General features: G+C 39.1%; 1 protein-coding gene across 1 annotated transcript in view; it reads left to right on the forward strand.

Annotated features, from left to right (window-relative positions):
* Positions 1 to 367: 367 nt before the first annotated feature.
* Positions 368 to 26,419, forward strand: part of PTPN1 (protein tyrosine phosphatase non-receptor type 1) — a 63,247-nt gene continuing 37,195 nt past the window's right edge. Inside the window, exon 1 of the mRNA XM_063459684.1 lies at positions 368 to 509. Coding sequence (XP_063315754.1) covers positions 447 to 509 — 63 coding nt within the window. The 5' untranslated portion in view covers positions 368 to 446. The remainder of the gene's footprint in view (positions 510 to 26,419) is intronic.

The raw sequence follows: 26,419 nt of genomic DNA on the forward strand, positions 1-26,419 counted from the left end.
ATTCTGGGAGTTGCTGGGAGTTGCTGGGAGTTGCTGGGAGATGCTGGGAGATGCTAAGAGGTGCATGCTGAGAGATGCTGGGAGTTGCTGGTAGATACATTGTAACTAGCTGAGAGGTGCATTCTGGGAGATTCTGAGAGGTGGATTGTGGGAGATTCTGAGAGGTGGATTGTGGGAGATTCTGAGAGGTGCATTGTGGGAGATACATTGTAACTAGCTGTTGCCTAGCAGCGGTCCTGCTCTCAGTCTGCAGCCAGCAGTGAGAAGCTCCCAGCCACTTCCGGGTGCGCCCCTCCCCTGCCTGCAGCGCTGTGATTGGCGGCGGCGGGGGCCGGAAGTGACGCAGGCCCTCCCCGGCTGGGGGAAGGAGGTGGGAGTGCGCGTTTCCGGCTGCGTGCAGTTGTGTCTGGCAGCGGGAGGGGGCAGAGCCGGAGACTCGGACAGAGATGGACATAGAGAGAGAGTTCAATGAGGCGGACAGGAACTGCAGCTGGGGGGCCATATACCAGGTATGGAGGGGTGGGCCCCTGGGGGCCAAGGGGGTCAGAAAGACTGAGGGGGGGGAAAGACTGGGAGGGGGGGGACTGACTGACAGACTGGGGGTCTACACTGGAATAGAGGGGTGGGCTGTCACTGCTGGAGGAGGGCGGGGCAGAGCCCTCTATCCATCATTTATATATAATATATAGTGTGTGTGTGTGTGTGCCATTTATATATAATATATAGTGTGTGTGTGTGCCATTTATATATAATATATAGTGTGTGTGTGTCATTTATATATAATATATAGTGTGTGTGTGTCATTTATATATAATATATAGTGTGTGCCATTTATATATAATATATAGTGTGTGTCATTTATATATAATATATAGTGTGTGTGTGTGTGTCATTTATATATAATATATAGTGTGTGTGTGTGTGTGTGCCATTTATATATAATATATAGTGTGTGTGTGTGTGTGTGCCATTTATATATAATATATAGTGTGTGTGTGTGTGCCATTTATATATAATATATAGTGTGTGTGTGTGTGTGTGCCATTTATATATAATATATAGTGTGTGTGCCATTTATATATAATATATAGTGTGTGTGCCATTTATATATAATATATAGTGTGTGTGCCATTTATATATAATATATAGTGTGTGTGCCATTTATATATAATATATAGTGTGTGTGTCATTTATATATAATATATAGTGTGTGTGTCATTTATATATAATATATAGTGTGTGTGTCATTTATATATAATATATAGTGTGTGTGTCATTTATATATAATATATAGTGTGTGTGTCATTTATATATAATATATAGTGTGTGTGTCATTTATATATAATATATAGTGTGTGTGTCATTTATATATAATATATAGTGTGTGTGTCATTTATATATAATATATAGTGTGTGTGTGTGTCATTTATATATAATATATAGTGTGTGTGTGTGTGTGTGTCATTTATATATAATATATAGTGTGTGTGTGTGTGTGTGCCATTTATATATAATATATAGTTAGTGTGTGTGTGTGTGTGTGCCATTTATATATAATATATAGTGTGTGTGTGTGTGTGTGCCATTTATATATAATATATAGTGTGTGTGTGTGTGTGTGTGTGTGCCATTTATATATAATATATAGTGTGTGTGTGTGCCATTTATATATAATATATAGTGTGTGTGTGTGCCATTTATATATAATATATAGTGTGTGTGTGTGCCATTTATATATAATATATAGTGTGTGTGCCATTTATATATAATATATAGTGTGTGTGTCATTTATATATAATATATAGTGTGTGTGTCATTTATATATAATATATAGTGTGTGTGTCATTTATATATAATATATAGTGTGTGTGTCATTTATATATAATATATAGTGTGTGTGTCATTTATATATAATATATAGTGTGTGTGTGTCATTTATATATAATATATAGTGTGTGTGTGTCATTTATATATAATATATAGTGTGTGTGTGTCATTTATATATAATATATAGTGTGTGTGTGTGTGTGTCATTTATATATAATATATAGTGTGTGTGTGTGTGTGTCATTTATATATAATATATAGTGTGTGTGTGTGTGTGTCATTTATATATAATATATAGTGTGTGTGTGTGTGTGTCATTTATATATAATATATAGTGTGTGTGTGTGTGTCATTTATATATAATATATAGTGTGTGTCATTTATATATAATATATAGTGTGTGTCATTTATATATAATATATAGTGTGTGTCATTTATATATAATATATAGTGTGTGTGTGTCATTTATATATAATATATAGTGTGTGTGTGTCATTTATATATAATATATAGTGTGTGTGTGTGTCATTTATATATAATATATAGTGTGTGTGTGTGTCATTTATATATAATATATAGTGTGTGTGTGTGTCATTTATATATAATATATAGTGTGTGTGTGTCATTTATATATAATATATACTATACCACACACACAACAGCTATATATATATATATATATATATTTATATGTTACACACACAACAGCTATAGGTATTACAAATGCACAATCAATATATATTACACACATTATAATTCTCTGATAGCAGGAATAATATAAATCAGAAAATATAAGGGGCATTCCATATTTTCATAAACCCCCCCCCCCCCCCCCCCCCACAAAAAAAGTCTATCTTTATAAAGGTCACAGAGTAAAAAGGTGTAGATATAGTCTATAGCTTTTAGAATGTCTGTATTTTAATAAATGCTGTATATGGTATCCCTACTAGTTTAGTCCAGCGATTAACGTAACAGAATAAATTAATAGCTTGTAAAGCAATACTTTAGACTTTACAACGGAGGTTCTCCCGAAAGCTTGTCATTACAAATTTCTGTCCAATAAAAAGGTGCACAGTGCTAGTTTCATCTATTATTTATATATACACACAAACAGCTGCTGCAGAGGGCTAAGCATCATGGGTAATATAGTCCAAAAGAGCTGGAGGGAGCCACCACTACATTCTCATTTGTAATTTAGTGGTGTTTAAAAAAAAAAAAACCAAACATATTTGCTAGTGGGTAGAGCACATCTGTCCTGTATCTGAGCATATAATATACAGGTAAGGGTTACTTTTAGTGAAATAATTTAAATGTTGGATATAGTCATAGCATAGTGTGTGCTCATGCTGGCAGTTTGACTCTATGCAGGAATTGGTTCAATTCTAACATTTTGCCAACATCGTCATTGTGTTTTACCCCTTAGCAAGCTGCTTGGTATTCTAGCTACCCTTATCCAGTATTGGTGTTTAATGTTGTGCTTCGAGCAGAACTTATTGCAACATGTCCTGTGTATTAGAACGTAGAATGTATCGATACCTTTTTCAATATTCTATTCTTCATTAGTAAATGCTGGTGTTTGGGAGAGTACTATGCCTGCCGTGTGGAATGGTGGCAAGATCTGTTGGTTTGGTAAGGGACCTTATATGTATCTATATATATCTATCAATCAATGCAAAACATCCAGATCCAATTTCCAGAAAGATATCTGGGTTGATTGTTCTGTAGGACTCTACAGAACTGCTGATCATAAACTCATTGCTTAGATTTTGGTAAAAAAAAAAGAGGGTACCCCATTTCTCCCAAATTGAATGCAGATGTCAGAGGAGGCAGCTGTACTTATTCCTTTGCCCTTACAAATGCTTGTACACTGTGCATGATCACCCATGCACCAACTCATAGAGCCCAAGCTGTGGCTGTGCATACTTTTCATTTTGTTTAAATCCAATATTTGAATGCATTAAAGTAGGAAGTGACTTTCTGTCTGCAGTGTCCCACTAAGTAACATGGTATTCTGCACTGGCAGAGACCGTTATTACATTTTATCTAGAAGGTTCCTTTTTGGAGGTGGAGCTGTGTGATCGCTGAAGGCATACATGGTAAAATATAATAAATCGTTTGTCCGTGACTGTGTTCTTGCACAGGGCTCTATATACCAAACGCTGAATACAGCTGCCAAGTTCCATGTGACATTTTAGTTTGGGTAACTTTTTCATTCCATTTAAAAGCGTCTGAAATTGTCACCGAGAACCGTCAATGTTAGACTAATTACAGTCAGTGGATCAAAGCAATTGTTCTGCTTTTCTAGACCTTTTGATATTGCTGCCACCGCTCAGCTTACGGTGTTATACATTGCAAATAAAACAAGGTTAAACCTGCCTTCTGAGGGGGGAAAAGTGTCAATTTGGCTGTTTGGAAATCTGAGAATTTCTGCAGTTTTCTTGGAAATTGGAGCGATTTCATCACATATGAAAGTAATGCTCGACTACCGACACAATTCCTGGAATAAAACCTACAAAGAAATTAGAATAGTCTGTGCAATGTTTAACTAATGCTATAATGTACACTTTTCTATTAGAAATAGTAACATGTTAATTGTGTTCCCTTTAATTACCAGTCAGACATAACAGAGCACTCTGCAAGGAAAGGGTTACATCAGAGGTTTAAGATGGATCTCTTAAGGGGGCAGCTTACATAAACAATTGCTCCAGTACTGACCTGCAGTTGTACCTGTATTTTTAAAGAATATGATTCCTATTCTGAATAGGGAGACTGCTGACTGGAGTTGAACTCCTCTCTCCTTTAACACCTTATGGAGTTAATGTATTAGAGGCCTAGAATAGTGTGTGTGAAATCACTTTTTGCATTTCACTCGGTTTCTATAAATCTGCATCTCCCACCGGGGACAAGAATGAGCCCAGATTTGTCAGCAAATCCTGTACCTTTTCATTTTTTCCCTTGTGGATACATTTTGTACCCGATTAGCTCTTGCCCAACATTTGGAAGACGGAAGCCTCAACACGTTCCCTATTAACACGCCAAGTAGTGTCACTCAGTGTTTTTATGAATGATGCCGAGTGTTGCTCTACACGTGCTCTCATTTTAAAAGCCATGAGAGACTCTGCAAGAATTGACAGCATTTAGCAAGGTCTCGGGTGAAGTGAGAAACATGTAATACGGGGGTCACAGTTTCCTGGGGTGGTGCTTCTCCTCCCCCTCCCCCCCCCTCCCCGATCTCCATATTACGTATTTTCAAAAAGAAGAAACAAATGTGCCATCATTTTATTCAGCTTGGAGGGAGATGCTGGGTTTATTTTATGCTCTGTGTGAGGTCTGGACGATATGTTGATTTGGGTATTGACTGCATGAAAGTTATTGTTAAGATATTATGTATTCCGAAGGACCCATAGCTTCTCCTGTTACCTCACTGAGTTGGGAGATGGACTTTAAAGCAGCAGCATTTTTTTTATTAAATAAATCGTTGTGGCCATAAGGAAAAGAGGAGGGCCATAACCTTGTGCTATGATGTATTCACTTTGCGTATGTGGTTATGGTGTTTGGAGTTCCCTTTAAGGTCTAACCAGCTGTCTTGCTGTGTGGTGGGGATTCCTTGTGGTTTGTGCAGAGCTGACTATTGTTTTCATACATTTTAACGTCAGCTGACGATGGGTCTCCATTCACAAGATTCCCTGGAGTCCGAGGAAGCGTCTCCGATTTCCTTTCCCCTTCCCGGTCTGTGTGCTGGAATTATGATTCCTCTACTTGTTTGTTCCCCCATCCCATTGTACTGCAAAGCTGGCTGATTTGTGTTGTAGTGTTTAAACTCCTAATTATGGACAGTGATCGACTGCTTGTTCTCTCTCTCTCGATTACACATAAGCATTTATAAAGAAACACTGAGAGCATCGCACTTGAGCAATCACTAAAGACAGAATTCCTCGCTCTGTTCTGATAGGCGGGCTAATTTCAGCACGGTTTTCTTTCATTGTGACAGCTTTCCTTTGTAAGCCCATTGCACACTGGGTGACATTGACATTCATTTTCATTTCGTATTTTTCTTTATAGCAGAATTATAAGTTTTCCTTTATAATAGTAAATTACAGCGTGGGCCTTAAACTAATCTTTAATGCAGTTTGCTATTCATGTGATTAAACGTAGGCATTTTCGTCTCTTTAAGGGCTCTTTCATTTGTCATTAAGATATTGGCTATGTTCATTTTAGCAGCTTCAAACCATAGTTGCAATATATCACCTTGCATTGGCTCATTCTATTGATTGCATTCCACTTAGGATCAATTTGTTTCAGTTTGGGCCACACCTGAACTCGCACTCGAGGGATATAGTCATGTCATGTCCTTATTCTGAATGAGGGTGACCTGATCTCCTTTAGATTATATTTTAATGTTATTTTTCTAATATGCGATTTGAAATAATTTAGTTATTGATCTGGCTTTTGTGTTTGAATTTTCTTTGTGAAATCAATTTTGTTTGCCATGGAACTCTTAATATGGCTCCATTCTCTCTCCTGTCACTGAATGGAGTGGCCTGTTTGATAAACCTATCGATATCTTGCGTCATTCATTCCTTTTCTGTGTGTTGCTCAGAAATTGCCAGGCTGAGAAATTTACATAAACAATCAATAATGGGAGCTCTGAATGTATTTATCCTACTGTGGGGATCAGGCAAATTAATTCCCATCTCCTTTACCACTGGCACTATGAGGATTAGTGGCAGGGTAGAAATCTACCAGTGACACGTTGCGAAAAATCCTTTTAATGAAATCTAACAGACATCCCATTAGCGTGAGAAATATTACTGTGTGTTTAAAATAAAACGCCCAATGAGAGCTGTTGAATAAAATGTTTTAGAATTTGAAACTAGTAGCGCCTGTACAGACGTGTTAATGACATAATTGCAATGAATAATTCAAGGTGTTATATAATATAGTAGTTTTTACCTGCAACAATACATTCTTACTGCTTATGTTGGGGTGTAGACCTATTATCTAACTCCGCTGTCCTCATTATATTCACCTTTTGGAAGACGCAGGCGGTTATTAACATAATAATAGGAATTTAACATGTGACCTTTAGGCTCTAATAGGTTCTATGATTGGTGAAGAGAGCTCAATGGGTTAATGCACCAGTTACATTGATGTGTACGATGTAAATTAGTGATCTGAATCGGACCAACAGGAAGATGGGGTGTAATCAACTCAAAATAATTATGTGCCAATAAAACAGATTTACACAGAATAAAACCTACAATAAAAGAGATGCTAACAATTCAGACAGCAGGGTAAAAGGGGTATTTTCTGATGTGGGAATGTATTGTAAACTTAAAGCCATTGATTAAAGAGTGTGTGATAGATGTATAGGTCACTTTTCATCACTAACCGCCAGGTCTCGCCACAATTTGGGGAAACTAGTGATGGCTGTGGGAAAAATGCATTGTGTCGCTGATCGCAAGACACGATCTATGAAAGATCTTGCTACATCCTCCATAGATATCAGAGGTCTCGTGCACGTGAGACGAGTGATGTCACTGAAGAAATAAAATGGTGGTGGCCATGTGGGGACAGCATCAGACAAGAATATCTCCCCTGCACTCCATGACCACCGCACACCAAGCAGTGTTCTCACCTTCGGGTCAGTGACAAAATATATACACATACCCCAGAAGGTGACAAAGCTGATTGAAAAGCCTGGATCCCCTTTACTTTGGCTTTGTGCAGCCATCTCCTCTGTTTATGTGCTCTGCTGACCATTAATTTGCAGAACCTCACACATATACCCTTGCAGTTACAGGGTACATTGTGCTCAATGTGGTGTTTTTTTTATTCAGTGACCGGTTAAACCGGCGTCATTGTGAATGTCTGATCACATCTTGCAGAAAGACGTCAAACCGCCATGTCGTCAGTGCTTGGCGCAGTTTTTCCGTAGTCGCTCTAATTGCTCATGGTGCTTCTCTGCATTTTCTCTGAACTTTCTCAATCTCACCCTTCATTTTCCTGTCTGCAGGTGTGTAGCCGATGCATATTGCTCGTGTGAAATGGCAGGATATCAACCTGTCCTGTGCAATACTTTATATCGCCATCCCCTTTATACCCCACACAACTCAGACCGACCCCAGCGTTTATACTGTAGCTTGGGATCCTGGGAAGGGATAGAATCCTTTCTCCCCCTGTTAAATTTGTTCATTTTATTTCCTATGCACAGCAATAAAATCATCAATAAAATGCCAATACAATTGTGTATGTATGCTTGTTTTTTAATATATATATATATATATATATATATATATATATATATATATTATGTAGGCTCTAGGCTGCGCTGTCCTGTTAAGAGGATAAACGTTTTGTATACATAGTAATGCCACGCACACTATTATTGATGTATATGCATGTTTTTGAACACCTATATAAGATGTCATATGTTAAAAATAAATAAACTCTATTTCAGTCTTGTTGCTGAGCGGCTTCTCCTTCAATAGTGTCTGCTTCCTTCATTCGGTTTTACTTCTCCTCTCTCTACAGGAATAGTTCACTTGGCCCCCCCAAAAAGCAGATCTTTACCTTGGTAACCGTGCACCATATGTTTAATAAGGGATGTGTTTTGGGAGGAATAATGATTTATGGTCTGCGATAGGACACAGTCACTCTGTTGTAGATTTCTTCCATATTCCGTTTAACCCCTTAAGGACCAAACTTCATGTGTCCCTAAGGGGTTAAACATTGTAACCCCTACATTGTCTTTTATTTCAGATTATTGCAGGGTTTCTGGTGTAAGGAAGCTGTACCTGTAACTAAATGTAAATGTTAAATTCCTGCTGTTTCACTCCTTTTTAGTACAATCCCCATCCCGGCTATTTTGACGGCTGTTATACACAAGCGCATCATGCAAATCCTGTACTTGAAGGAGATCTCCTGTGAGGCGATCTGTATACACAGCACTGTACCATGACCCACTCAGAGGACAGTGTTCAGGCTGTACATTTACCCAAACGTGAAGGAAAGATGCTCCCTCACATGTTGATAGAAAGGGAGTGGAGTTTGGACGTCAGAGATTAGAGGGATTTATTGGGTATGAGAGTGAGTTTACACTGACTGTTTTACCACACCATAACTACTGCAGTAAGCTCTAACAGTTAGTGTCCAATTAATCGGGTCACAGTCAGACAAATAGTCACAATCCTGGCATGTCATTAGTCATGAAAAGGAGCCAAAATATGGTATAGGAACAGAGAGATTCCCAGTTTTAAAACAAAAGCCTAAAGATAAATACTGTAAGTGACTGGACTTTTTCTTCCTAATTCAGGGCTTTTAGAACAATTTATAAATATTTTATGTACAGCACGTGTGAAGTGGACTTGGTACCTCTGTATGTAAAAGACACTGTATTGGGAGTTGTGTAGAATTACAGTAGAACTGGGTAACATTCCCCAAGGCAGACAAGCTCCGCTTTTTTGCCATTATAAAATTTGTAAATCCCATATACATTCCCCTGAGTACCAAGTATTTGGTGAATAAACCCATGGGCATAGAATGTTTGATTAGAAAGGTGTAAACACAATCATTTGTTGGTCCCATAGTTAATTATGTCTGTCCAGCTTTATGTAGTGAGATTGCAACATAGTATGCTAGGAGTATTATCGCCAGAATTAACAAGAAAACGTCACATACACTCTAATACAGTGTGAGAGGTGTCAGGAGGTGTGTATTCTCTAATTCAGTGTGAGAGAGGTGTCAGGAGGTGTGTACTCTCTCTAATCCAGTGTGAGAGGGGTGTCCGGAGGTGTGTACTCACTATTCCAGTGTGAGCGAGGTGTCCGGAGGTGTGTACTCACTATTCCAGTGTGAGAGAGGTGTCTGGAGGTGTGTACTCTCTAATCCAGTGTGAGCGAGGTGTCAGGAGGTATTTACTCACTATTCCACTGTGAGCGAGGTGTCAGGAGGTATTTACTCACTATTCCACTGTGAGCGAGGTGTCAGGAGGTATGTACTCACTATTCCAGTGTGAGCGAGGTGTCAGGAGGTATGTACTCACTATTCCAGTGTGAGAGGTATGTACTCACTATTCCAGTGTGAGAGGTATGTACTCACTATTCCAGTGTGAGTGAGGTGTTGGGAGGTATGTACTCACTATTCCAGTGTGAGAGGTGAGGTGTCGGGAGGTATGTACTCACTATTCCAGTGTGAGAGGTGAGGTGTCGGGAGGTATGTACTCACTATTCCAGTGTGAGAGGTGTGTTGAGAGGTATTTACTCACTATCAAGTGTGAGTGAGGTGTCGGGAGGTATGTACTCACTATTCAAGTGTGAGTGAGGTGTCGGGATGTATGTACTCACTATTCCAGTGTGAGTGAGGTGTCGGGAGGTATGTACTCACTATTCAAGTGTGAGTGAGGTGTCGGGAGGTACATATTTGCAGGTTACCAGGAAGCTTCCAATAATTCTGTGTCACTATTCATTCCTACATTTACTATAAGGTAATATCTGGTACTGTGTGCGTTACTCAGACCAGAAAAGCTATTTATAACTGGGATTTTAGGCAATGAATTCAGCTGTGTATTATGGGTAAACTTTAAACTCTCTCGATGTTAGTGTAATAGCAAGCTGTAAAATCACCTCTTGGTTGTTGTGATGTTGGCATGAGGTTGAACCATTCACACTAATAAATCAGAGTATGACACACACTGAGGCAGCCACTATGGACTAATTATTCAACAAAAACAGAGGGGATTCGCCTTCCCTGCCTTGCTCTGTAGCAGAGTAATGTTGTAAAAGGAAACACTTCGTTCTGGGACTCTTGACGCATTTCACAATCCTATCAGCCTTAAATAGTGTTTTTGAATATATAAGAAACTGATGCACGTAATTCTGTTGTAATGTCAGAATAACTTGAGACATGACCCATGGAGCCACTACTTCCAGAGATTGTGAGATTTTCTTTGGTGGGTGGTGGCATTGCAAAAGCAGGTTTTACCATCAACCGTCACACAGACCTTTCACTTAAAGTGATACGGTCACTCCCCCTGAAAAATGAGTATTTCGGAACGAGAGAATCTTTCCTCTCCTAGACAATCCCGCCATCCATCACCAGTGATGGCTGCAGGGAATTAGCCCTGTCTATGGAAGGTCTTGCGGGATCCTCAATAGCCATCGATGCTGTACTGTGCGGGAGAGTAAAGCAGTGACGTTGGCTAAAGAGGGCCTGCTGGAAGAAGATGGCTGCGCCTGCAAGGGACAGGTTCAGATGAATAGAACTGACCTTTACCTACATGTTCCTCCCACTCCCCCCGGACCCATAGAAAGGATGTCGACATCGATTGTCTTCGCGGATTCTTTAAAGTCCCCAGATGGTGACAGTGTCTCTTTAAAATACACTGATCGGTAGCCCAGAAATATTTCTTTGTGGTAATTTAATTTTTGTTACCCAGTTTTTGTTCTCCTTTCCTGACTCGTCTTAAACTAGACTTCCCAGATTGCACCCAGACTCCTGAATAATTAATCTTTTATTGTGAATTGTGGCATTAGGCAGTTTTCTCCTAGCCCAGTGGCTTATCCCATTTCTTCCTGACGTGGTCATGGTTTGCTGACGACTGTGACTTCATGGTGATGCATTACGCCATACACAGGTATATTATCTCATTATTCACACATACAAGCCAGAATTCTATTTGATGTATGTAGATCATAGAAGCCCTCACACAAAGGCAGTGTCTAAAATAACAAACCCTGAATCGTTCCAATTTATATTTTCGTTGTTATTTTCGAGTTTTTAATATTGCATTCTAAATTGATTGCTTTGATAGAATTCCTTATGTAAATGATGTACCATTTCTGATACTTGTATAACGAGTGAAAGAAAAATAGCTAATATTATAGAGGCAGACAGGTGTGTTCTGGTAAATGTCTGAAAAACAGGAAATGTTTATTAAAAACAAACTCGGCACAGTTTTTTACTCATGTAAATATACTAGATGAAGCCTATTATAATGGGTACTGTATATGATTTCCCACTGTGTAGGAAGAGCATGCTATAAAAATTATAATAATTGGAATTAATTACACCCATTGTAATCCCCAGACCACAGGCTACTACCCGCAGCAAGTTCTGTTACTGCACCAAGGCTCATATTCCTGATTTTTATGGAGACAAACTGAACCAATTTTGGAATTAAGGAATATTTTGCCAAGTACACAATTTGTTTTCTTGCTAAAAAGGTTAAAGGGACACCATAGTCACCAAAACAACTTTGGCTGAATGAAGTAGTTTTGGTGTGTGTGTGTGTGTGTGTGTATATATATATATATATATATATATATATATATCATGCCCCTGCAGTCTCACTGCCTAATTCTCTGCCATTTAGGAGTTAAATCACTTTGTATATGCAGCCCTTGTCACTCCTCCCTGCATGTGATTTGCACAGCCTTCCTAAACACTTCCTGTAATGTCATCTAATATTTATACTTCCTTTATTGCAAATGCGGTTTAATTTTCTAAAGCAAGTTAACATCTGATTGAAAGTAAAACCATTTTGTTTTTAATACAGGCTGTCTGTCACAGACAGGGAAGGTGTGGCTAGGGTTACAGAAACAAAAGTGATTTCACTCCAAAATGAGAATTAAGCAGTGAAACTTCACAGATCTATACACCACAGCGGCTTCATTAAACTAAAGTTGTTTTGGTGACTATAGAGTATCCCTTTAAGAACCCCTGATGTTTAGGTGATTCATATCCGTAAACTGTCTGAAAAGCTTGTGAAATCACAACCTAAAGAGTGTCTATTTACATTTTGTTAATCATCCATATAAAGTTGGGTGGAGACACTGAATGTGTCTCATATTGTGCAGCACTGCCCCAGGAAGCACCTATAGTAGCCATCTGAGGAGTGGCCAGTGGAGCTGACCCTGGGCTGTAATGTAAACACTACATTTTCTCTGAAAAAAGTGTTTATAGTAAAAAGCCTGAAGGTAATGATTATACTCACCAGAACAAATACAGTAAGCTGTATACCGTACATTAAGCTGTAGTTGTTCTGGTGACTATAGTGTCCCTTTGAATTTATAAATACAGTGTATGACTGTAGTTATTGGTGAAAATCACACCGGTCATTCTCTTTTTGCTGTCTGACATAGTCAGAGGAAGCTGTACTCCCTCCTCTCCTTTCTACTCAATTGTACAACATGCACACATAATGCAAGTTATAACCTCCTCGGCCAGGCTATGGGCTGCTGGCTCTCCACCTCCCGCCATGTCATTGTGAAGGTGTTATGTCCCAGTGAATTGACGTTCGGCCAATTCTATGCTTCTCATAGAGGAGCATTGGGGACATTAAGCTCATGCACGACGCGTTCCACGTGGATCCGATCAAATGATTATCATAGGAAAGCATCTAATTTAGGTTTTCTTAAGAATTGCGTGTGATGACGCTTGGTGTCCTTTTGAATGACTGTTTAAACACACTAGAGATTGTGTTGCGTGTAAAAACATTGCTGTTTCTGCACACCTGCAATTCTTTACATTGAAGGGTTAAATACAGCGTCACTGCACCCATGCCGCTTTGTGGAGGTGAATCAGTGACCTTCGTGGTATATTCAAATAAAACTGCATCTTGTAAGGTAAAATGTTAATAGGTTAACAAAACGTTCACATGATTTTCTCTGTTTAATTCACTGGTGCCATTTCCTGAAAAATGACGGGTCACCTTGGTAGAAATAAACACGAACTCCCTCTTTCCCCTCGTATCAACAAACTTGTGGATTACACGGCGACTGCACAATACAATACAATACAATGTAACGGAGAGGAGTTCGGGCACTCCTCGCAAAGTAACTTGACAATTCACATTCCATTCCAATCTTGGCTCCAAGATTTTTAATTTTATATTTTTTTCAAGGTTTTTTTTTTGTTTTTTTGCCTCTATTATTTATATCTATATGTCCTTTATTTTGCATGTATTTCTCTGTGCTGATTGTGAAAGTAGCCAAAGCGGAAGTGAACTAGATAACTGTCCATCTGTTGGGTGGTTAGGAGGGGAGGAATTTACTATTCTTGGGAAAGTGTGTGAACTTTGTGCAAAGTGAGGTCAGCATGTTGAGCCTACTAGAGTATGGAGCTGGAAGCCCTCCCTGGGCTGTATTCACTGAATGTTTGTTTAATGATCCAGCATGATCTCTATGGTATTTATCATCACGGAGGGCTGCTCTGCTTAGTTCGTATTTGTAGATCTATAAGCCTTGCCAGTATTGGGACGTGGCCATTCATTTTACCATAATTTTAAATCCTGTGTTTTAGCAATGGAATTATTCTGTCATTATTCCTCGAGCAGCTGAAAGGGTATATGTATACTGAAAAAATGTAATAGATTTACAAAAAATCATAATTGACAAATATCAAACGTTTTAAGCAACATGCAAGCCAAGCACACTGCCAGACCCCCCCCCTGCCAGGCACTGCTTATTGCCCCTACATTATGAGTGCTGGAAGCTGTCTGAGCTGCCCCTGCTGTGCCTCTATTTCCTCTTGATTTAGATTTCGTAACTCACTTCATCCCTCACTGTGTTGGTCTCCCTGCGACTGTCTTGCAATGTAAACACTTCCTTTTCACAGAAAAGGCAGTGTTTACAGAGTGGAGACTGTGAGGATTGTCTCTTTGTAACAAATCCATTGCATTAAGCTGTAGTGGTCCTGCTGCTTAGAGTCTCTTGAAAGTTATCAAAGCTGCTGCGCATGTACCAGCAAGATGTAGAAGCCACTGCTACTCCAGGAAAAGTTTCTACCAATGCAGAACCTCTCATCTCGGTCGGCGGACTATTTATTTCTAACTCTATCCCATAAACGTCTTTTTAGCAGCAGTTTATGGGACAAACTGCTAAGACGTCAGAGGTGAGAAGGGAAAAAATAGGATACAGAGATAGAAGAATGGGCGCTTGCAGTGTGCAAAGTGAAACAAAAAATCATGATTGAACCAGTTTGGGTCTAAGGGACTGCACTGTGAGTTAATTTATATCTACAGGAGGTGTAATCCACATCAGCTGAAGTGATGAAGGTTGCCTAGTCCTGCCTCAGAGTGACAATTCAGCTTGGAGGTGGTGGGGATCTAGAAGGTCTGTTCTCAAGCAAGTCCTTAGAATTCTCTTACACATCATTCGATGCTAATCGTGTCCTGAACTACAACTTCTTGGCACTTTGATTACTTTGAATGTTTCATTTGATTTTTAGAAAAGGAAGGAAGGATACTGAAGAGATAGGCAGGGTGCTCTCTGCTCCCCTCTGACGTAGGTCAGGAATACTCGGTCATTACAGAAGACTGTCTGTCTGTTTTCTGTTCCCTTTTTGACCTTTGCATACCTTTCTGAGACTGTTACCCAACCATATGGAATGCTATGTCTGACGGTGTTACCACATTCCCCGACCCGTTTCCCACCTTTCTGCAATGCAGTGTTCACTGCTATTGTTTTCATTTATTCTATTTATCTGCTTTAATTAGTTTTATTACAGGAGTGGAATTTTACCAACATAAAGGGCAATTAACTCCACTCTCCTTGTGCTGCTATATTATATTTATATTTCTTACCGCAGTAAACAGCGCATTCTCAATCTCTGAATGAATTATGGGATTTTCATTTTATCTCTGTACTTATTGCCAAATACACCGGAATAATGTTTAAATTAATTTTTTTTGTTTTGTTTTTTGCTACAGTATCTGATAAAATGTAGGCTGTTTATAAAAACTCTTATGTGTACATGATATTTACGTTTAACAGCGTTTTATCGATATCACCATGACGTAGCATTATTTAAGCGGTTTATATGATGTAGAACTCCCTATTGCTGCCAAATTTACTGGTAGATTTTACCTGTGCCTTTTTCCATCAGCCTTTGTGTGCGCTGACCAATGAATGGGAAATGGCAACCTGGAGCTTTAGCACCTTTTGCTTTCTTGGTGTTTAAATAAAACAGTCTCTATGTGATCGTATGTACGTCTGTGAAATTCCAACGCAATGTCAGCCTTTGAAAAACTCAAACGTGACTCTGCTGCTTAATTTTTTATATATATATATTTTTTTGTTTTATAAACCAGGATTTCCTGTGAGTATATTGGGCACATTGAAACCCTGAATTTTCTCATTACAGTTGGGGAGAATGTTGGGAACTCATCAGCTGCAAAAACCTCATATTCTGATTGGCTCTTACATCAACTCTCATCAGTTTGTTTTTTAATCCTTGTTATCGTATTTAAAAATCTCCACTGAAAAACAATCTAACCTTCCAGTGGTAGCCGTAACTAAATCTCGAATTGATTAAAAATGGCGCTGAGAATATTGTATTAAAGGAATACTCTACACCTAGAGGACTTTAGCTTGCTGGGGTGCTTTGTGTGAAGAGTGTGTCCTCTTTGGATAGGACAGCAACAGAAAGTCTAGACTGGGGAGTGAGTGAGGGGCTTACAAAGCCTGCAGACAAGAGATCTGTAGCTTTTACAAGCTGTTTTTAGATATAACCGCAATGATAAAAAAATGCATGATTAAATGAAGCATGTTTTCATTGGAGGTCTATCTACTAAACATTGCTTCTTTATTTTTTTGTATTTGGCAGTGGAGTGTCCCTTTAAACGGATTCAGGTAAATAAAATTACAGGTGACAGGAAGCACTTTAACCCCTTAAGGACCAAACTTCTGGAATAAAAGGAAATCATGACATGTCACATAAGGGACACTATAGGCAGCCTGTCTAACAGCCACTAGAGGGCTTCTGGAATTCAAACGGACCTCTGGTCCGTTATCTGATGTTTGAGAGCGTGAGGACCTCCAGCGGCAATTTCTCCCCCCACAGGAAATGCTTTCCTGTAGGGATGTGTACTGCGCACGTGGCCTTTGCCTCACAAGCACATTAGATCTCCCCTGACGGCGGAGTATGGGCGGAGCATTACCGAGGGACATCGGCGCTGGATTCAGGTAAGTGGCTTCAGCCCCGCGGGTGGGGTGTGAGAGTGGGGCTTTGTTTTCCTGGCACTGTAGGATCCCTTTAACCCTGAAATGTCTACCAGAGAGCCACTAGAGGCACTCCCTGCGATTTCACGGAGTATGACTCCATGAGACGACACTGGACGTACTCCTGCTGCGTGTGCGGATGTTCAGCGTCTTCATACCCCCATTAGGAAAGCATAGGAAAACATTCAATGTTTTCCTATGGGGAAGGTCTAATTTGCTCTTTGCACATGCGCTTTAGGCTCTGCATGGACGTTGGAGCACACTGAAATCGTGTCAAAAGGAATTCGAAACTGAAATAAGGTAAGTGAGCAGTTTTAACTGCTGTGTGTAGGGGTGGGTGTGGGGGGGGGGGGGAAGGGGGAAGGACACTTTAGCACTAGGAATACAGTTTTGTATTCGTAACACAGTAGTGTTCCTTTAAACACAGGTTAATACCTTAAGGCAGCAGGCACACACACACACACATATTTGAAGAATGTTAGACTTGCAAAGTAAATAAAAATGTAGAGAAAACAGTATGGCTATAAAGACGGCTTAGATTAACCCTGGTTACCGATTTCTGCCAATATCTTTAATAAACAGACGGTGTGATTGTCTTTTCATGTCCCCAGTTTTGCTTTACTGTGTAACTGTCCTTGTTTGATAAAGTGGTGATACTTGGAAGCTGGCTGTCTAAGACATTCGGTAATTTTAGCCTGAATTTGAGATGCTGCCACGGTTTCTCTGAAGTCCATTTCTAAGAATCCATTTGCCCTCTTAAGAATCTTGCAGGCCTGTGTCGCTGAGCTGTGAAGGCAGGATTCCGCACAGCGGCTGTTCTTGCTCAGAGATTCAATTCTTGGTGACTTCAACCACAACAAAATCGACCCCTCTTCAGAGAAAGCCATTGATTCCAATTCCCTGATCAGTTGGCATTTAAAGCATGTTTGCTAGGAATACAGAAAACAACTGTTTCTTTCTCTCCAGGAAGGATGGTTGTTAATTGGTGACTAATCATAAAAGGACTGGAACTGGACAGGCTTTGTGACGGCAGCGGTTTGTTTGTTTTTAACATTAAATTTGTAGAGTATAACTGCACAGCAACGTGAGTTTCATCAAAATCTATATTGTGGGAGAGTGAGTTCAGCAGATTCCAGGCTGGGTGTCTGAGATCTCTGTATAGAAGAGTGCAGTTCTAGGAACAGAACCCTCTAGTAGAGAAGTAGAGTGAATACACAAATATGTATATATACACATTTTCATCTAACACTACCTGTGTGTGTGTGTCTCTAATAAAACTTTTATTTTTTTTTCCTTGACCTTAAATTCTAGTTACATTTATCAGTTCTAAGTCGGTATGTAGACTTGAATTGATGCTTTCATGAAATATCAAATTTGTAGTTCTTTGTCAAATAAAAAATAAATTGTAACAGTCTATAGAAAAGTTCTAGAATTTCGTCTATAATCCTTGCAGCTGACACTTTAACTCATAGTGTGCCATGTGGATAATGCACAGTTTTTCAATATACTCCATATTCTGCCAAGTACGTCTCTCACCTGTTACGGGCCCATCAGTCTGACACATCTTCCCGTGTGTGTATCTATAATCATACACAGTAAGCCTTGATGATTGTCCTACTGTAAGGGAGGGGTTTTTTTTTTTGTTCCAAAATATACCCACTTCCCCTGGTCTGCCTTCTTTGCTACTATGTTTCCAGACGTACCTCCCTTCCTTTGCCGTACCATTTTCCTCCACCCATTTCCTCAGGATGGATAAGTGACCTTGAAGGCTGCGCAACTGTCTGTCCAGCTGATTTGCAACCCTGTGAGTGCTGACGTCAATCCTCCCTTTAACCCCTTAGCGACCGAGGACGGTTCAGGACCGTCGTCGGCATTTTTGCGTTGCCGACCGATGACGTTCCTGAACCGTCCTAACGGTGCAATGTACTTACCCGATCGCCGTCGTTCCCCCGGCGGCGATCGGCGGTGCTCCCGTTGTGGTGAGACTGCCTGCAGCCCAGACAGTCTCCCCATGGCGGATTAGAACCCCTGGGGCCATGTGATCGCTTAACAGAGCGACCACATGGTCACAATAGGTGTCCATTTGTCTGCCTGCAGGGGGACTGTCTGTGTTGACAGGCAGTCTCACTGCTAGTGTAAAATCATAAAAAATAAATAAAGGTACATGTTAATAAAAATAAAAATTATTATAAATGTGTGTGTGTGTGTGTGTGTGTGTATATATATGATATATAGACATATATTATATTATTTAATATATGTCTATATATCATATATATAGTCATACTAAATGTATTTTTATATTAATATGTACATATATTAATATAAAAATGCCCTTATAATTAAATTACACACGTGTGTGTATATATATATAATATATATAATAACTATATATTGTGTGTGTGTGTGTATATATATATATATATATATATTATAAAATACAAATAAATACAGTAAATTAAATTAAAAATAATAATTTTTTTACAAAAATTACATATCTATATGAAATTTTATTCTAACTGTATTTTGATATTAAAATATATTTATATCAAAATACACTTAGAATGAAATTGTATATATATATCTATGTATATATAAATAAATAAAAATAATACGAAATATACATATGTCCATATACAAAATTACATAAATAATTATATAAATATACACGTAGACTTCAAATATATAAATATGCATATATATTTAAATTCTACCTGCATATTTATGTAATATTTTTACATAATTAAGTAATTTTATTAATTGCAATTTGAGGGACCTGCCTGCCAACCCAGGCCGAAATTCCAGAGAATTTAATTTGCTAGCACTGTATTTTACCCTGTAACTTTCTATGACACCCTAAAACCTGTACATGGGGGGTACCGTTTTACTTGGGAGACTTCGCTGAACACAAATATTAGTGATTCAAAACAGTAAAACCGATCACAGCGATGATATTGTCAGTGAAAGTTACTTTTTTTTTTGCATTTTTCACACACAAACAGCACTTTTACTGATGATATAATGGTTGTGATATGTTTTCCTGTTTTGAAACACTAATATTTGTGTTCAGGAAAGTCTCCCAAGTATACAGATTTTATAGCGTTTTTGAAAGTTACAGGGTCAAATATATCGGTCAAATATTTTTACATTGAAAATGGCCAGGCTGGTTACGTTGCCTTTGAGAGCATATGGTAGCCCAGGAATGAGAATTACCCCCATGATGGCATACCATTTGCAAAAGAAGACAACCTAAGATATTGCAAATTGGGTATGTCCAGTCTTTTTTAGTAGCCACTTAGTCACAAACACTGGCCAAAATTAGCGTTCAATTTAGTTTTTTTACTTTTTTCACACAGAAAACAAATCTGAACGCTAACTTTGGCCAGTGTTTGCGACTAGGTGGCTACTAAAAAAGACTGGACATACCCCATATTGAATACCCTGGGTTGTCTACTTTAAAAAAAAATATGTACATGTGGGGTGTTATTCAGAGACTTTTGACAGATAATAGTGTTACAATGTCACTATTGATACATTTTAAAAATGTATGTTTTGAAACCGCAATATCCTACTTGTACCTATAGCCCTATAACATGCAAAAAAAAAAGCATGTAAACACTGGGTATTTTAAAACTCAGGACAAAATTTTGAATCTATTTAGCAATTTTTTTAATTCACTTTTGTAGAGTAAAAGATTTTTCAAGTAAAAGTAAAAAAAAATGTATTTTTAAAAAAATGTTATCATATATTTTTTTTTTTTTTTTTAATTTAAATTACATGAGATTATATAAATAATGGTACGTAAAGAAAGCCTTTTTTGTCCTGAAAAAAACAATATATAATTTGTATGGGAACAGTAAATGAGAGATCGGAAAATTACAGCTAAACACAAACACCACAAAAGTGTAAAAAGAGGCCTGGTCGCAAATGTACAACATCGCAAAAAAAGTCCAGTCCTTAAGGGGTTAAATTGACCAAATTCGATGTAGTCATAACTGGTTTAATAATTTCCTTCATGAGTCCTTCCTCATTAATAACGAGGTCCTGAAGCTGGTACCTATGAGTGCTTTTTGGAAGCATCTTCCAGGATCCCTGGAGGTTGTGATTCCGATGACACGCAATCCTGTGAAACGGGCATTACCTAAAACAAAGGGAAAATCTGCATGACCTCACTATATACGCTACATAGAATAACAAGACACAACATTTATTTAATATGGTGACTTAGGATTAAAGAAATGACTGGTTCTGCTCTTAAGTCTCGTCTAAAGAATACCCATATTTATCCTGCTGCCTTAAATAAAATAATTATTCAGCCCCTCTTAAAATGTAGCTATTCATTTAAACACATCCCCCTTCAGGAGGGAATATACATTTTCTGTTCCAATGGAGCTATTTTGTCGGCTATAGGTGTATAGGATGTATTGTTTGTACAGTCCTGTTACTGAACTAGTTAGCAGAGCAGTTTCAGTCTGCCCTGTGTACCTGTAAAGAGTTATCATGTATTTTTTTTTTGTCTTTTCCTACAGCAATCAAATACTACTATGTGTAACTGTTCTTCTATTTCCCTTATCTAAGGATTACTCAAACATCCATGGCTTTTTCTGCTTTTTGAAGTGGTCACTGTCACGGCAAGGGTGCATAATTTATTATTACACTGTGGAATATTGCCATTTAATATAACTTGTGTAGTGCATCAATAATTTGTTCCCTGGGTAGAGGACAAATGGCAGAGAGAAATTGCTCTTTTGATCAAAAGGGGCTTCTGCATGTTGTGAAAAGGATTGCCATTTTGATCTATCAAAGGCCCTACAAGATGAGACATTTTACACTTGAGCTGCCTGTATGTCTAGTTTCAATGTAAACTAACTGACTTTGACCATATGGCCTGAAACTCTCAATTGATAGTTCACTCCTTTGATATGGTAATGGTATTCATTTTAATGAAGACCCTTGTGTTCCAGTATCATATCCAAGAAAACATTAATTCTTACCCACAGCTTAATAATTAAGCCTCATTTTTTATTATATTTGAATGGGACAAGCCCAATCTTTTAATTAAGCCTAAACATGAGTTGCACAGCTTAAACCGTGTTGCAGGAATTGTGATGTCTTTCCTATTGGATCGCGGGTGGGGCGTGCGATGTGTCTATGGGATGGGAAAATAAGTACACCTTAACAAGACTTGATATTCCACGGGGTATATGTCCAATGATTTGTAGGGGTGTGGGTGTACTTGCTTGGGGCCAAGATCTAATTTTGAGTGAGTCACCAGCATCCTTCCTTGCCAGAGACCCCCTGGGCAGAAGTTTGAAAACCTAATTAGGACTTCTGTTATTTTATCTTGGTGTAAATAATTTGTTTTGTTTCTTTCATCTATATTTGTATATGCAGTGTGACTATTTTTTGCTAATAATAAATATTAATTTATTAAGTTCTGCCTTTGTCTGGTAAAGGATCACGTCACCTGAAGAGACTAATTAGTATTTTGCAATTACATAGATATTGTGATAAGTAAAATAGTAAGTTATATGTTGGATGGTGTTAAGGGGATTTTGTCGTTCTTTCCGGTCCAGTGCAGACAACTTTACCCCATTCGCAACCACAACTACGTCACGCACACTCTTGAAGTAGGGTGCGTTCGTGACCATAATGGTGGAAGGAATCTGTGTGTGTGTGTGTAGTGTTTTCTTTGAATCACTGCACATCTACAGATACTTGAACTTTTGTGCTGGCAGCTAGTTTCACACCCGGCACACGTCACTTTGGCAGCCCAGGACCCAGTTCAGGGTTTAGGACCGCCAATTGCCAATTATGTGACAATTACCTCTCGTCAGCACGCACTAAACGCTGGCAACTGACGTAAGTTTCTTCAGTTGCAGGTAGCGGTGGGCCCGCTGGACTGTGCTTGCACGACTCGCGTGCAGTCTCCTGGTTCTGCCATTGGTAAATTAAAATAATCCCTTCCACAGTGCCATACCTAAAAATGTTCCTCCCACCCTCCCTGAGATTCCCTCGCCATGTCCATCCTCCCCCATGTGCGAATTCCCTGCCTCCTCTTCTTCCTGCCGCTCACCGTGCATGCGCTCACTCACTTCTCCTCTTTGAGGATAATTTGATTGGGCAGAAGACAGACCGATGTCACGGTGTCACATCAGGGGAGGCATGGAATAGAAGCTGGGAGAACTTGGCCTGGAGCTGGATTTTAGGCAAGTTTTAAATAGTTTAATCTTTTTAAAATGAAAAAGATTAAACAAAGCACAAGAACAGTTAGTCGTTTAATGTGGGCTAACTCTTTAAATTGTCGCGCACAAATTTGAAGTAAAGCAGCTACATGCTACAACATTAGTCCAAACGTGCACTGCGTGTTAATGCAAAGATCTTGCTACTGTTTTGTAGATGCAACATTGTTTTCATAAAATGAGAGAATGCATGTAACTTTTATAGATTATGATCTTTCTTGCTGTTACAGCAACCAACCTGTAAAGGAACTCCAAACTCCTAAAGAACGTTCACTTACTAAAGTGCTTTGTGTCATGAGTGTCGTTTAGCCCAGAGCACCTGCCTTGCAAAGACTCATTGAGCGGCATTGGGAAGTCTGTGATTGGACAGCCACAAAATCTGGCCTGGGTTAGAAGGGGAGGGCTTGCAAAGGCTGCAGACAAGAGATTTGCAGCTTTTACAAACTGTTTTATATATACACCTAATGGAAAAAATGCATAATTAAACACGTGTATGGTTTTTATTGGGTGCTATATCTACTAAGTGAATACAAATACAAAAAAAAAAGTCCTGCGTTGAAACCCCCATCACTCCTGGGCGGCAGCAACGATCACAGTACACATCAGCTGCTGCCCACCCCACGTGTTCCCTATTAAGGGTTAATACGTATATAGGGGTGTATATAAAAAAATACCCCTCTCTGTCTCATTAGAGATATCTTTGCCAGAAGCTCCAGGAAGCAGACTGAAGGGTCCGAGTAGGACTCGTTTACGTGGCAGGCGGGCATTCTCTCCAATGGCCATTGGAGTAACTAACCTCCATTCGTTTAAATATACATAGGGATTAAGGAGAGAGCGCAGGTAACTTTGTTTCCTTTGGTTATATCTACTAAGTATTGATTTTTTTATTTTATTTTTTTTCTCCTAATTTGTGCACTGAAGTATCTATTTAAACGTGTTATAAAATAGTCAACTGTTTTGACAGCATGGTGGAATATATATATAACTTCTCCATTTATTGCGGAAGAAAAGTTCGACGTTTCAGCTCCACTGGGGAGCTTTCATCAGGATATATGTTTATATGTTTTGCATTGCAGTCATTCAATTAGATGGGTGCTTGATTCACCATTTAAATGGAATGGTCTCCTGTGAGGGTTTGCTTTTTTTTGGGGGGGGAGGGGGCAACATCTCATAAGGTGAGATGTCCATTTTTATGGTGTCTTCCTTACTTCCTAACCTAATTTACTTAACGTAATCACCTCAACCTCTTTATCCTTATTGCCACTTTGTATTAGCCAGCAACCTGTACTCATGCACGCCCGTCCATGTCAGCCATTGTTCGTGATGGCTGATGGGAAACTAGAAGCTGTGGCCACCCATTTATCAAAAAATGGGAACTTCTTTGAGAAATCATAGTCCCTGCATTGTTTTATATATCCTGATTTGTATCTTCTGATTTCAATGAATTTCGAGTGAATACTGCGTGTTTTCCATGAACCTTTTATCTGTATAAAAAACTCAGAAGTTACTGTTACCTGTGAACAATTACAATGTTTTTTTTTCTATGGAATTTTTTTGCATAAAGATTTGATTGTTGTTGCAGAGCTAACCTGATATTGTCTATACGGCTTGCGACTGTGCAGCTAAATATATATTGGACACCTTTCTCTGTAGTGCGGGTGCATTGTGGGATTGCGAGCAGTACATTGGAAGTTTGTCTGCCATTGTTTAACTAATGTTTGTCTATTGTACCAATCTCTCTGGTGGAGCCCTCGTTCTCTTTAAATTGCAGAAATGTCTGGCTTTTCTGTTTTATATTTTCCTAGGGAGTCTATAGTGTCTGTTTATAAGAACAGAGCTGTCTAAACGCAGGCCAGCTGGCCTTGCATCTCCCGCTTTGAGACTCTGTAAAATGTTACTGTATTACGTCATCCTTCTCTCTGGCTTGGCCACCAGTGTATCTGTCTGTAGAAGACCACCTCGCGGGGTAGCTTGCACCGTGCTCTGTCTCTCTTTGAGGCTTGATTTCTGCAACTAATGGAAACTGAAAGTTGGCTTGAGGTTAACTTGCACAGTAAAAGTTTCAAACCACTTTTTTTTTTATTTTTTTACACACCATTCGTATTTAGCACTTAAATGTCAAGTCGTTTCTGGGGTAGATGGGCGTTTTTTTGTTGTTTTTTTCAGGAAGTTCTAAAATACACAAGGGAAGCCTTATCTCAGGACAATTTCCTGCCAGAGAATGCCATGAGCGTTCTCACTGCACATTCTGTTTTCACCCGTTACCGCTGAATACATGTTACTGTAATGCAGTCATGATGCTTGATTTAAAGGAAAACTGCCGTATTTATTATCCCTGGAAATGAGAACATGTAATGTAACCTTGTAATAAATACAAGTAAATGTAACTTTAATTTAATTTAAAAAGTCCATCACCTGGTTTGCCCTGCACTGTGTAGGCAGCCATCTTTGCCCTCTTTGGTCAGAAGCCCCACTTACCTGTTAAGGCCATGCACAATACTATTAATAGACTGTGCTGATCTGTCACTTTTCGGTATTGAATAAAGATATTTGTGAAATACTGATCCTGACTACATGAGAATGTCATTGAAATCCCAACACAATCTAAACATGACACAAGACACAGTGGTTAAAGCCTGTGGAGTGACTGGATTCAGGTGTCGATGACTGGGGGACGGGGGGGATCATGCAGATTCCTCAGCTCTCAGTGTTGTACTGATGTGGCTCCTGGCCTTATGATGGCCACCGTAAGAGAGACTGCGTCAGGCAAGTAAAACTTACTTTCCCTGCACCCTGTGGCCACCAGACGCACAGAGTATTGGCTCTTTAAAAGGATAGGATTTATTACATAGGTTTCACATGAGCAGGTCTCACTCAAATCATTACATATGTCGGCTGCTGTATACAGAATTCTGTTTCTTAAAGTGACAGTCAGTGGAAGTTGTCTATGCACCATTATTAAGCTCAGGGATAGGCAACCTTCGGCACTACGGATATTTTGGACTACACCTCCCATGATGCTTTGCCAGCCTTATGGCTGTAAGAGCATTGTGGGAGATGTAGTCCACAGCATCTGGAGTGCCGAAGGTTAGTGTGGCAAAGCTGCATATTTAAAGAGACACTCACTGTCCTTCGACGTGCAGAGTTTTTCTTTTTTTCATTACTTTGGAATTCTTACATGCAGAGACCCGTCTCTCGTCTACGTATGAAATCATGCCTTTTGCTTTTCCTTCCTGAAATGATTAGCTCACAGTAAATGTTAAAGGTGTATAGCTGAACAGCTCCTATGTCATGTTCACATGTCTTGAGGCTGCTCACAGCAAAGTGCGTTCCACTGGCTGCCGACCGTGA

This window comes from Pelobates fuscus, chromosome 6 (genome assembly GCF_036172605.1).
Source record: "Pelobates fuscus isolate aPelFus1 chromosome 6, aPelFus1.pri, whole genome shotgun sequence".
In the NCBI taxonomy this organism is placed as follows: Eukaryota; Metazoa; Chordata; class Amphibia; order Anura; family Pelobatidae; genus Pelobates; species Pelobates fuscus.